At 45.0% G+C, this 13,551-nt stretch overlaps 2 protein-coding genes across 2 annotated transcripts in view; both read left to right on the top strand.

Moving 5' to 3' along the window:
• Positions 1-3,229, top strand: part of LOC137108493 (carbohydrate sulfotransferase 8-like) — a 38,979-nt gene extending 35,750 nt beyond the window's left edge. The window contains exon 4 of the mRNA XM_067493155.1: positions 180-3,229. Coding sequence (XP_067349256.1) covers positions 180-1,199 — 1,020 coding nt within the window. The 3' untranslated portion in view covers positions 1,200-3,229. The remainder of the gene's footprint in view (positions 1-179) is intronic.
• Positions 3,230-4,715: 1,486 nt separating this feature from the next.
• LOC137108494 (BTB/POZ domain-containing protein kctd15-like) lies at positions 4,716-13,526 on the top strand. Its single transcript, XM_067493156.1, has 5 exons — positions 4,716-5,274; positions 7,339-7,514; positions 8,945-9,089; positions 10,894-11,196; positions 13,037-13,526. Exons 1-5 carry the CDS (start codon positions 5,248-5,250, stop codon positions 13,196-13,198), a joined length of 813 nt encoding a protein of 270 aa, XP_067349257.1. The 5' UTR covers positions 4,716-5,247; the 3' UTR covers positions 13,199-13,526.
• The last annotated feature ends 25 nt before the right edge of the window (positions 13,527-13,551 follow it).

The raw sequence follows: 13,551 nt of genomic DNA, 5'->3' as shown, positions 1-13,551 counted from the left end.
GAAAGAAGTTTACCCAGTGCACTAAAAGCAAGAAGGAACATTAGGATCAAAGGAAAGAAGTCTTTCTGCTATTAATTTCATGACTGATTTCGCTTTGAAGGCCCTGGCCCGGCAGATTCTGACCGAAGTCCCACTTATACACTCTAGTCCATACTGAACCAGTGTCTCTTTCTCTGCAGGACGTGGTGTTTGACAGCATAGCTGCAGTTAATTCGTCTCCCTCTGAACTTGGGCTGCAGCCGTCGTCTCTCTCAGTCTTCTCTGGCTCCAAACCTTCGGTCACCAAACGCCACAGGAAGCTGCTTCTGAAGAGCAGCTTTGCAGCTTCGGACACCCCCACTATATGGGGGAAGGAGCAGCAGCTAAAACTGGTGAAGACGCAGGCGTCCCGTCATCGCCTGCTGAGCGAGGTCTGTGCCAAATACCAGCCGGGTGTCACGGAGCAGCCCGTGTCTCAGCGGCAGGTGTCGCGGGTTTATGTGGAGGACCAGTTCAGACTGCTGTACTGTGAGGTGCCCAAAGCTGGATGCTCCAACTGGAAGCGGGTGCTGATGGTGCTTGGCGGCAGCTCCACCTCCACACGAGACATTCCCCACGACGTGGCGCATTACGGGAACCACCTACGGCGCCTGGAGAGCTACGTCCAAGGCGGCATCGCAGAGAGGCTGCGCTCCTACACCAAGGTTTTGTTCGTCAGGGAGCCCTTCGAGCGCCTGGTGTCGGCCTATCGAGACAAGTTCGAGAGCCCGAACTCGTACTACCACCCGGTGTTTGGGCGCCCCATCATCTCCAGGTATCGAGCCAACGCAACACGCAGCGCGCTGCGCACTGGCGCCGGCGTCACTTTCAGGGAGTTTGTCCAGTACCTGCTGGACGTGCGACGGCCAGTGGGTATGGACATCCACTGGGAGCCGATCAGCCAGCTGTGTAACCCCTGCCTCCTCAGATACAACTTCATCGGCAAGTTTGAGAGTTTGGCGGAAGAAGCTAACTTCCTGCTGCAGCGCATCGGGGCCCCCAAGAACCTCACCTTTCCTGACTTCAAGGACAGGAATCCCCACGCTGAGAGGACTTCCTGGTCCATCACCCAGAGATACTTCTCCCAACTGAATGCCACAGAGAGACAGAAGGCCTTCGACTTCTACTACATGGATTATCTCATGTTCAACTACACCAAACCCTTCAAAGACCTGCACTGAGCTCTGCAGTCAAGTTTATTTATCACCTCAGTTGTAATTGTTAATAAAGTGTAATTCGTATCATGTGGGGAAAGACTAACACCTGAACACCATCTCTATGTGCTGCCTTAGTTAGTGCCACAAAGATGACAATGCAGATAAGAAGAAAATCGGACTGTTGTTGTTGGCTGCCAAATTTTACATCATCACTCAAATATTTTTTTTTGATTCTAACCTTTTATTCTCCTAATTTAGATTTTATTTTCGTACTTTTTTATCTTTAATTTAGGAAGATTTCAACTTCACATTAACATGTAGTCACAGCCTGCAGTGAGTCATTGAAACAAAGTGCCATGAAGAATAAGGTTTCAGCTTTGTGAGACCTGCAGTCCAGATAAGGTAGAAGAACTTAATTCCACCTTTATTCTCACAATATTCGCAGAATAATCTGAACAAAATTCCAACATTCAAAGATCAATAGCTTTCAGCTTGTCCCTTTAGATGTCACCACAGTGGAACGTGTTCTGCAAGTTCATTTGGCATGAGTTTTTACGTCGGATGCCCTTCCTGCTGCAACCCTCCCGTTTTATCCAGGCTCAGGACCTGCACCACGGTGGCCCTTGGTGGCTGGGCTGCTCTGCCACTGAGCTACCAGGCCCCCACTAACATAGCTCCAAAATGAATCACAGACAATTAATTTGTAATGTGATCCAAGCCCCATGAAGTCAGCTGGTTTTCAGATGGTGCGTGTCCGTGGAAGAACTGACCAGAGGTTAAATGTCAGTGACTGTGATAGGAGGGAGGTGGTGTACAGGTATTCTCTCATCAGAATAAACAGACTTCCTGTTCCTGCCTTTTCTTCGGCCTTAACACACAGAGCTTCACTTCTGTGAAGTTTCTTCTAAATAAACTGATTTTAAACCTGAAAGCTGATTTCATAAAGACACCTGGACACAGTGAAAACAGGTGAATCTCTTTTTCTTTTTGGCTTTTTCTGGTAACAGAGTGAGCTCAACAACTGAGCAGCCAACTGTCCAAATCCTTTTCAGCCACTGAAAGGAGTAAAAATGGCTTTAATTTCTCCACAGTTCACATCCAGGATTTTTGCCAAAGCCCAAAATAAAGCAGACAGACGTTTCATGTCAGACCCAATGTGGTGGCTGCAGAGCCGACATGATGGTCTTGGATTTTTAAAGTTATTCAGATGAAATGACACTTGACTGTGCAGAGTGGGTCCCACAGGGCATAAACTCTGGTAGTGTCTCTCACAGGGACTACTGATAACAGAAACGTGTCCCTCTCAGCCTTAACACTGCCACCTCCTTCCTGATGTGTGTTCATGATGAAATAACAGCTGTTTTCAGTCAGTTACCATGACAAAGTCTTAATGCAAGATTCATAATCTGAGGTTTGTCAGTCTCTGATTCTCTGAATAAACTCTTTATCTGTTGTTAAGTTTATTACAACAGATGTTGAGCCGGGATGTTTACAGAGGATTATGGACAGTTTGTTAGTAACTGGTGGCACTGCCTTCTCTCTATGTCAACTCCACCTTGGAGGTGTAGCTGAGTATTTCCATTAAATTACTTTGTTTGTACTCTACTAGACTACAACTCTGAGGTAAATTGTACTTTTGTTGTGCTTTTTACTCTATTACTAACTGGTTACTAATTACTTCTCACATTAAGATTTTAAAACATTAAAAACACAACCTGACTCTGTTCTTCTTGCTACAAGGTTTAATGATTGAGTACGGCCTGCAGTAAACCTTCCTTCATGAAACCAGGAGTTTCTGTTATTTTCTCTACCCCGTTTATTCTGAGCTGCAATCAGAGGCTCAAACACCTCTGCCACCACCCAGTGTCCACAGCAGGAGCTGCAGCCTGCTCTAACCCAGCCTTTATACTCATTGCATCATTTCAGCAGCTTTTACAGAGCCAGAAGCCACTTTCACAGAGACTCTGGTCCAAATTGCTGTGAAAAAAACAGCTGCTAAACTGACAGACTGTTGCACAGAGGCTGAATGACTGCGTCAGAACAGACAGAACTTTTTATTCTTTTGGGGTCTTTTTTCCATCTTCCAAACTATTTTTATTTTATTTATTTTTTTACATTTTTTGTTTTGTAATCACAGTATTTCAGTGAACATAGGCCCATTTGTGTCCTGAGCTCTGGGGTCCACAGGTGGTCCATCCTCACTCTGAGTTCTTTTTTGTCAGAATAAAATAGCCTGACTTAATTCTGATGTTTCCCATTGTCACATTGTTCTGCTGGAAACTTGAGGCACAGCCACATTTCTAACTGGTGATCAACAGCTGCAGGTTCATTTACTGGAAGCTTCTCATGAGTCCATCAAATCTACCCAAGAGTCACCTGATCACTGGTGCCAGTAGGGAAACCTCAAGCAAATCTGAGTTTATAACACAGGAGTTAACATGGTCCCTGACACTGATCAACTTCAGTTTGATTTATGATCTAGAAATAGTTCAGAATCTGAACAATTTGTGGTTCACATGTTCCCATTGTTGTTATATTGTTTTAATTATTGTTTTGTTGTTATTGTCACTGATTCTCGGACTCCCTGTGAGAATGATAAAGGATGAAGATAGCTTCGAGAACAAAGAGGCGTTGGTGCTGATGTCTGAATCATCTGTCGTCTCTTTGCCTCGAGGTGTGTGTGTGCGCGTGTGTTGGGGGGGCAGGTCACAGCACTCCATCTCTTTGTCAGTCACCCTTGCGCCCCCCACCCCACAGGGTCTTATAGGATCTGTTGTTTCAGCTGCACCATCGTTAGGGTTACGGAGCAGCGGCTTCAGAACCAGTCCTGGAGAGTCGGACTGTCCTCGCCCCCTCCCTCTGTGCAGACTGAAGTGCAGCCGCGGGCAGCTTTAACAGATATTCAAATCTATATCGCTGAGTGCTTTCCCTCAACCTTTATCCGCATTAACTGCAGGCTGTCTTTAATTGGGAGACAGGACCGAGTCCCTGCTGCTTTGTTCAGGAAAGACAGACACGAGCCGCTCGGCGCAGAAACAGCTGGAGGACAGCTGTCTTTCTAAGGACACAGCTGGGTTCAGCACCAACTGAAGCGCGCTGATCCACTAAAACACGTTCTTTGATGTGAATGAAAAGTACTTTAGGTGTAAATTCATGGGATTACTTTTATACTTTTAGTTATGTTTGAGTAAATATTTCTACACTGAAGTAGGGAACTGCAGTCAATGTGCACAAAGCGACAGAACGGTTTATTCTGAGCAGAACAGCTGATTGAGGTATCTGTGACGTCAGACTGGGTCAACCTCTGTCTATGTTTGTCTGTCTGAGTATTTACAGCAGGTTCTGAAACTAATTCCAGACTGGGTCTGCTTTCCGCCAGTAGCCCCACGGTACGACCTCTGCGCAAAACCGTGCGCACTGGAGCACAATATGGGTCCTGTTGACGATGCCGATGATACAGTGGACGGACCAGAACCCAAACCCGAACACCTTAAGTTTGTGAAGCAGCAGCGCGGAGGCTGGTCGGACACAGCCGTGGAATGAAGAAAGCAAAACGGGTTCGTGTGGGTAGCCTCTCGCCGCGCAGCTCCATCTACCAGTGCGCAATAATTGACATGGCGCATTTGGCCGCAGGCGGCTGGGGGGGCACAAAGCGCGGCGAGAGACGTCATTTGGCTCCAGGGCCACAGGGCCGTTAGATGTCTGTAAAACCTACGCGCTGCCGGAGAGAGACGTGGATATGCGGACAGACAGGAGGAGGAGGAGGCCACTTAGCTGCAGAGACTCAGGAGACAGCGGGACCAGTTCGTGTTGGACGGACTGTCAGGCTCTCATTGTAGGAGCTCATTTCTCCTCGGTTTGACTGAAACGAGTTGAGTCCGGCCGCGTTTGTGTTGCCTAATCCTGGCCCCCGGGGTCTGAAGGGCCCTGGGCAAGAATTCTCTTTCAGCCCTCCTCTTTATTCTTCCCGAGGAGACGCGGACTGGCTCGTTTGGCTTCTTGTGAGGACGAAGACCCAGACGGGATTCTTGCTTTTCCGAGCCCGGAACGGAGCAAACAGACGCTGGTATCCATGTCTTCAGTCTCGGTGTCCTCTCAGGTAAGGGCACGGACCGTGTGTGGCCCCATGGCACATTTACACTGAATGTTTGTGAGTTTAAGGGGAAAAGTCGATGTTCCGTAGCGTAGCCGCGTTGACTCGCACTATAATGTTCGTCCGAATCTCATTGGAAGTAGGTTGGTTTTAAGTTGTCGTGGGTGGCGGTAAACCCAGACGCAACAACTAAAGTGTTTCATATTTTCGGAAACCGTGGAACCCACGGATCAGTTCGGCCTCGTTAAATGTTTCCAGGCTGAGCGTTTTCCAACAAAACCTCTGGTTTTATGGTGAGCTGCTCTTTTCTGGCAATCACCACCTTATGCGTCCGGGGCAGCGGCTACTGTGACACTGTGGTAAAAGTATAGCAACTAAGCAGTACTTTATGGTAAGTGTATATCCTGAATTCACAACAAGACTGCTATCTTTGCAAAAAAGCTCCAAAACCAAGAGAAGTGATGCGCAACGCCCGCCGGTTAACCAGAGCTGTTAAACGTTGAGGTTTTTTTATTGAAGTCTGGTGTGTGCCGTTGTTAGGACCGGAGTTCTGAGCCGAAACAAATCCGTGGAGTCAATAAAGATTACGTTCTGTTACTTCCTGTGGTTGGATTAGTGGCACCCCCCGCCCCAGACAGCGGAGAGGGCTGTCTGTTTGGCCCGGGGCAGCGCGCCCGCCGCGGGCCACAGACAGAGCTACAGCCGCCTCCTGTTCACCTTTCATGCTTCAAAGCTCGGGCGGAGGGGAGGGGTCATCTTCATCCTCAGTTTCATCCTTCTCCTCTGTCTCCACCATGAATATTAACATCCATCAGGTCTGAAGCATCTGCTTCAAACTGACTGCACTGCAGTAACTTACTGCCCTCAAGTACAGCATTGTCCAAATATTTTCTCATAAGTGAGAGTATTGCAGTCTAGGGGGGGTTTTGGGGGGTGATGGCTGTAAGGACACTGCAGAGTGGGATTTAGGACTGGATTTATGTCTCCTGGGCTCAGATGTAAGTATTAGTAGGAAAAGTACAAATACAGGATGTCCCAAAACCACCTTTTCCCCAGAGTGTGTACAAGTACTTTCATTTGAGTACTTGCCGATACTGAGTACCAATACCAGTACTAAACTCTTTTGTTTCTACTATGAGTTGCTGGACATAAAAATACTCATCAATTGACTTACTCCCGCTAGAACGGGAAATTCTCGGCTTTCTTCTGTCAAAACAAATATGGCGGTGACTAGCAACTGTAAAAACAAAAAGAAAAGGAAAAAGACGAAAAGATCACAGATTTGAGGTGCGAGTCTGGAGGAAGAGACGCAGGTAACCAAACTTTCTGACGCAGCCGAAGATGGCGGGATGTGCTGCTCAGATCCCAGGTTGTATAAGAGGCGAAGTAAATAAACACTTGGTCAGAACACAAGGTTTTAATGCTGCCATTGCTAATCTGTTCAATAAACTGTCTTATAAAAGTAAGTCACTTTTAATTAAACTCTAGAAATGTAAACTAGCACAATGAGAAGTAGAACTTCTGTTTAAAATCAGCCCGAGAACTTTTGATACGACTTTGATGCAATGACGTTTCATTTGTGTTTACACGGAATACGAAACATTTTGTCACAATGCGTCTACTTCAAAAACTTGATTTTGGTTCGAGTTGAACGCTTCAAACATAAAATCTCTGCAGGTGACGCAGATATCGAGTCTACAGGGGAAAGTTGAGATGAAATAACTTAAACAAAGCGAACTATGGGTAAAATCCAGGTTACTGTTTTTTAGCGTCGTTATCGCAGATGACACCCACAAATATTAAATGTTAAATATTCTTGAGAAACATGAGTCTGACTGCTAGTAACTTGATCTCAAGACTTTAGCATAGCAGAGTTTGAATTCAGCTTTACTTGTTATCGTCTGTTATCTTAAAACAGCTTCAAACCACATTTTTCACCTTCACCCACCTGCAGAGGTTAACGTAGTATCGGAAAAACTGTATGATTACAAGTAGCCAAATGAGGCTGTAGATCTCAGTGACGTAATAAACTGTGTGGTTCAGGTACTGACCTCTGCGTACCCCTTACAGGAAGGGTGGAGCATGTCCAGAATGTCTCTGAGCCGCTCGCCGGTGTCCCCGCTGATTGCCCAGGGCATCCCATCTCCTGCCCAACTCACCAAGGCCAACGCTCCTGTCCACATCGACGTGGGGGGGCATATGTACACCAGCAGCCTGGCCACGCTCACAAAGTTCCCTGAGTCCAGGTGAGATCAGACAGTCTGGATCCTGGTCACCTCTTTCTCCTCTTTGTCTGCTATGTGTCCAGAAACAGCCTCTGGAAAAAAACTCTGAACCTCCTTTTCTGATAGACATGTAAAGGGTGGATGTTTTCAGACATCACTTTACATTGGATTCTGGGAAATGAAGTCTCAAAATAGAATGTTCTTTTCGTACATTTGTTGAAACATCTCTAATTCCACCATTAAAGACAGGAAGTAACCCTCAGTTATCCAGATTCCCCGGTATGCTGCTGAAGGTTTCTGGAACACTAAAAAGAACAAGGAGAAAGCACCAAAGTACAGGTACCTCACAGTTGTATTTTAGTACAGTAAGTAGTGAATTCAGAAGCTGGAACCAGGAGAGAAGATAATTAAACATGGCTGATAGTCAGCAGGGCTGCAGATGAGCTTGGGTAATTTCCTTCCTCTCATGTATTTGTCCTCCTCTCCGTTCGTTTTGCTGTTAGTGAGAATAAAAAGAGAATCAGGCCGGAGGAGGATGAGGAGGAAGGGCAGATTTTAATTGGAGGTTTTGGAGGTGAAGCTCCTACTGCAGCAGCTCCTCCTCAGGGCAGCTTGATGAGGATGAGCATTGATTCACCCTGAAAGAAAGAAGGAAAGGAAAGATGGAGAGAGAGTTATTTAGCCCTGAGTGAAAAAGAGCCTGAGCACAGATCTGAGGTCAGATCTGCATCGTACTGTAGTGTGTGAGCGTTAAAACAGATTAATTTTCATTTGTTTACTGGTCACTACATACATCCTCAAGCACAGCTCATAACTTATCATTCAATCTGTTACTGCTTTTGTTCTGTTTGTAAGAAAAGTGCCTGAATGAAGCAGCTTCACTTGTTTTACTGCAGATGTACACAAAGTAAGTACTTGTGTAAAACTTTACCTGCCTAAACAAGCACTGCAGCAAAAGCGGGAGTATCACTTCAAATTCCTTATGCTAGTTGATGTACATAAGTACATGATCAGAACTCTGCTTAAGTACTAAAGGTACCAGTACTGCAGTGAGAAAGTTTTTCTTTTCTCTGAGTTACTGAAAAATAAACACTGTTGAACTTGATGCTGATGATGACATGAATCTACTAGTCTGGTCCAGATTTGTTCCACATGTGCATCATAAATAAGAGTTCTGCAGAAATCTGAAATGCTTGGGCTTTGTAAAGTTTAATTCATGTACAGATTCAAGAAGAGAACCACTTCAGAAACGTGATTTCTGACTAGTTACTGTGAAGAATTGTCAACGTTAAGTACTTCTGTTCACTAACTGACCCTAGTTTGTAACAATAAAAAACATGTTGGAGGCAAAACAGTAGAGAAATTAAACAAAGATACTACAGAAACAGCAGTAACATTAAAGACAAATACTCAAAGTACCTTACCTCACGTTGGTATCTTCGTCTATGCAGGATCAGTCGTCTGTTTAACGGCACAGAGCCCATCGTGTTGGACAGTCTCAAGCAACACTACTTCATCGACAGAGACGGAGACATCTTCCGCTACATCCTGAGCTTCCTGCGAACCTGCAAACTGCTCCTGCCGGAAGACTTCAAGGTACTGCAGCCGAGTCACCCCAAAAACTAAATATGTGGTAGATTTACATCTGTACTGAACCCTGTGTGAATTGCTGAACACTGATGTTACTGATGGGTCCACCAGGTTATCACTTTTAAAGCTACAAAACTTAAACAGAACTTTGAGCCCACATGCTGACAGCACACGTCCAGAGGGAGCAGAGACTGACACGAGTGGGTCCAGTTTCTGTCGGATCCAACATCTGGACAAACATATACAGAAGAATTAATGTTAGGATTGTTCTGGTCTGGTTCTGTTGGTTGGTTCGGGTTTGTTGTCATCAGGTTTCTGGAGTTTCGTTTGATGCAATACATCCTAATGTTGGTCAAAGTTTTACTGGACTTTGTGCTGCTCTTACTGTTTGTTCTGAAACCAGGAATCCAACCACAACCATAGAGAACTGTGGGGACTTTCTGCACGATCACATTTTATGATGGAAGAGAAAACTGTTTTACCGACAGGTTAAATATCTGCATGTTTGTTAACAGGAAACGTAATCTTTCAGTAGTGCAGAACATCTGGATGATTCACCTTCATGTCACATCACTTGGAACAGGAAATCACCCAAATTATTTATTGTAACTGGCACAAAACTACGTGTTTTTCCCAGGACACAGAGGTGTGAAGTAAAGCCACAATTGTAATTCAACAGTTTAGTGAAAGAAACTGAGAAACCACAGAGATTGAGGAGGCCGTTCTTCGAAGCACCAGGCAAGCAGTACAGGAAGATAAAGACTACAGCAGGTTCAGCAGACGTGTCTCCGATGAGGAGCTGTGGCCAACAGCGAGTGTGGCTCAGATATGCAAAGACAAGAAAGACAAGCTCGGGATCAGTAGATGATCTGTCCAGCAGCAGCCTTATCTCCAGGAGTCTGAACAAACGGCAGCAAGTCTTTTAACTCTGCACATTCTCACACTTTAATCAGTGAAGAGCCGCCGGCTGCACACAAGAGTGTGTGTTTTACTAAATGAGTGTGTGTGTGTGTGGGGGGGCATATTGCATCTCTCTGCTCTGCCTCCCTGTAGTTATCCAGCACTGCCTCCGTTCTTCTGTCAGGATGACTCAGACACCTACAGACAAAACCTGCTTCATAAAACACATCTATCCCTCGCTTCCAGCCCAGAGGGGGGGAGGAGTGGGAGGCGGTGCAGGAGGCGAGGCTTTGATACAGTGAGAGGCCTGAAGCCAAAAGCAGCTCCTCATCAGGAGAAGACACAACAAGAAGCCTCCCCCTCTCTGTGCTTCAGCGGGAGCTCTGAGATCAGGAGCTTCAAGTGGAGCAGCACTTCATCAGTCCAGCTCAGTATTAGTGTCAGGGCCAAGTGTTCACAGTGGAACTGGGCTTGGGGGGGACAGAAAGGAAGAAGGCACAAAGGGACAAAACAGAAAGTACAGAGGACAGAAAAGAGAATGAAAGACTTAATGCAGTCTTATGCTTTGCCTTTTCTGTGTGTGTGCAAAAAAAGCTAATTCTGTGTCACAAATTAATGTAAAAATAATAACAATTGAAGTGCAAGCTGATTGTTTTTTCTTTAATAAATGGCATCATTAGAGAGACGTTCTAAGGTCCACTTAGGAACTGTTTCTGGAGCTTTCTCACCTCATTCTGCTGTTATTCTGAAGAGACCATCAGTAAACACGTTTTGCTCGTGTGACTCTTTTTATGTACTTTAATAAATCAGAGTATTTAAAACTGTGACACTTTAGTCCCTCTGAGGTGAAGCTGATGTGGTCCTGCCTGTCTTACTGTTCACACGTGTCCATCTCTGGTCCCCCCTCCAGGACTTCCCCCAGCTGTATGAGGAGGCTCGGTACTACCAGCTGGCTCCCATGGTTCGGGAGTTGGAATGCTGGCAGGCGGAGCGTGAGGCCCAGCGTGCGGCGCCTTGTGAGTGTCTGGTGGTCCGAGTCACCCCGGACCTGGGAGAGAGGATCGCTCTAAGCGGGGAGAAAGACCTGATCGAGGAGATCTTTCCCGAGACTGGGGATGTCATGTGTAACTCTGTCAATGCCGGGTGGAACCAGGACCCCACTCACGTCATCCGCTTCCCCCTCAACGGATACTGCAGACTCAACTCAGTGCAGGTCAGTCAACTTGTTTACCACGGCACCTCAAGGTTCCATCATCCGGTCAACATTAGATTTCCTGACCAGGCGCCTGTTCACCATGTTGGTCATCAGCTCTACACACAGTGCAGCCTCAGCTCAGAGCTGATGACCAACATAGTGAAAAAGTGCACATTTACCATTAGCAGCTTGGCTCAGAGAGGGACTCTGTTTTCTTTCATGAAGGTCATTATGATTCCTAAATCTCTGAGGTCCAGTTTGATCAGGTCTGATCCCTGACTATCAAATCCTGATCCCGGCTTTACGTTTGCTTGAAGGTCTCTTCAGTGTAGAAAACCCTGTGCTTCAGCTTCACCCTAACGTTTTAAATCTAACTGACCTGCAGCATGACTCACTCCATCCGTTAAGCGTAGTTAAGTAAAACTAATTCATTAGGTTCAAAGGTAAAATGTTGGGTGGTGGTGGGATGTGGAGCAACAGTTTGAGCAGCTAAATTAGGTTTGAAACTAGTGATATTTTGGGTGGAGGAGGAAACTGACTGATGAGGAGCTACAGATGCTGCAGCTCAGTGAGGCTTCTGAATTATACTGTGTCTTCATGTCTGTTTGTTCCTCTTTGTGTATTTTTACTTTTTATTTATTGAAACATACCATAGTTCTCATTTAAAACAATTGGTTTTCAACAAATACTTCATCATAGTGTTCGTTAACAAAATGATCACTGACTAAAACAACAATGAATTGCCTCTACTTACATTTGTCAGTCTGTCAGTCTGTAACCTGGATTTTAATTTTTCTTCCTAAATTGGGTTGCAACAATATGTGTGTGTGCTGCACCTTCTCTGGTGAATGAGAGACTTGGCTACAATTAAATTATTTTTTAACACGCGGTGTGGGATCAAACCGCTTGTTTAAAAAAAGTTGTAAAGTTGTATGTGGCAATATTTCCTTTAAGAAGCCGACAGATCCCACAAAACACGTGTGTAAAAGATGTGTCAAATCAAACAAACCCCAACAGACACCAGGTTAGTGGGTGTGATAGTTACGATGAATACCATCACCCATCCCCACAAATAAAGTCAAACAAGTGATTTATTTGGTGACAAAGTTTTTCAGCATCACAGTTTAGTGAGGTGATTATGGAAAAAGTGAAGATCTAGTTTAGCCTCATCCTTTTAGGCAAACTTACAGATGTGGCCAACATCTGTATGCAAACATTCACATCCGGTGACATCAATGTTAGCATAAATTGTTGCTGAGAATCAGGTGTTCATAAGTTATAAATGATTAATTTATACTCAGGAAGTAGCTAGTGGTAGTGATTTCTGTTTAAAATTACCTTTTATATTTGCAAAGAAATAACACAACTTGATATACAGATCAGATTACTGTAGACAATGTAAAAACAAACCTACATGCATGAATAAACTGAAAGACAACTTAAACTACAATTTTTAATATTATAAATAACATTGTTTGTCTGGCACTTCAGGATTATCCTGCACGCTGAGCTAGTGAATTAACATAATCATGATAAATTACTTAAAACAATGTCTTGGTCTGAAGTTCACAATTTTATTTTCATGTTGTCTAATATTCCATTACTTCTATTTACATAGCACAAATTTACCACAAAATTATCTCAAGGCACTTTACAGCACTAAGGTGACAATGGAGAGTTTCAGTATTCAGATATTCAGGCAGTTTGGATCAAAGACGTGTTATCGTGCCAACACTGCAGTGTTTGTACCTGTTCTACAGCAGAGAAAAACGGATCCATCATGACTTCAGTGGTCTGTGGGTCTCGCTCTACCCTCACCGGCTGCAGATTAACTGAAACATCAACTGTGTCTCTGCAGGTTCTGGAGCGTCTGTTCGAGAAGGGCTTCAGCATCAAGGCCTCCTGTGGTGGAGGTGTGGACTCGTCCCAGTTCAGCGAATACGTCCTGTGTCGAGGCCTGCGGCACAGCCAGTCCATCAACAGTCCCCCGATCCCGTTCAAACAGGAACCTCTGGACTGAAATCCTCCAATGTTCTGGAGCTACAAACTGTACCTGAAGGTGTCACCAGCTGCATGTGGAAACAACATGGAGACTTGAGGAAACAGCTTCAGTTTCATCAGATGTTTTTCATTTGGAGCCTGAAGATGCTGCTTCTGATTACTTCAGCTTGTGAATATGGTCCTGAGGTTACAGTCAGTTTTATATGCGTATGCCACTGGGAGCAACACTTAAATCCTTTTCTAGATACCCCATTTTCTAAATGTGTGTTTAATGTATTTGTTCACTGTGTGTCTCGGGTTTCATTTGTACAGATGTTCAAAATAAAAGATCTCAGCTGTGTTTTTCACATCAGGATGATCATTGTACAGAAT

Source organism: Channa argus, chromosome 23 (assembly GCF_033026475.1).
Source record: "Channa argus isolate prfri chromosome 23, Channa argus male v1.0, whole genome shotgun sequence".
NCBI classification, from domain to species: domain Eukaryota; kingdom Metazoa; phylum Chordata; class Actinopteri; order Anabantiformes; family Channidae; genus Channa; species Channa argus.
The sequence above is the reverse complement of the archived record's forward strand: the minus strand, read 5'-3'. Positions and strand labels throughout refer to the sequence as shown.

What these genes read in the sequence shown, in the direction of transcription:
- LOC137108494 (XM_067493156.1), top strand. Translation starts at nt 5,248, where the DNA reads ATGTCTTCAGTCTCGGTGTCCTCTCAG. An exon ending in TCCTGCCGGAAGACTTCAAG is followed by an intron (nt 9,090 to 10,893) that starts GTACTGCAGCCG and finishes TCCCCCCTCCAG; the next exon opens with GACTTCCCCCAGCTGTATGA. An exon ending in GCAGACTCAACTCAGTGCAG is followed by an intron (nt 11,197 to 13,036) that starts GTCAGTCAACTT and finishes GTGTCTCTGCAG; the next exon opens with GTTCTGGAGCGTCTGTTCGA.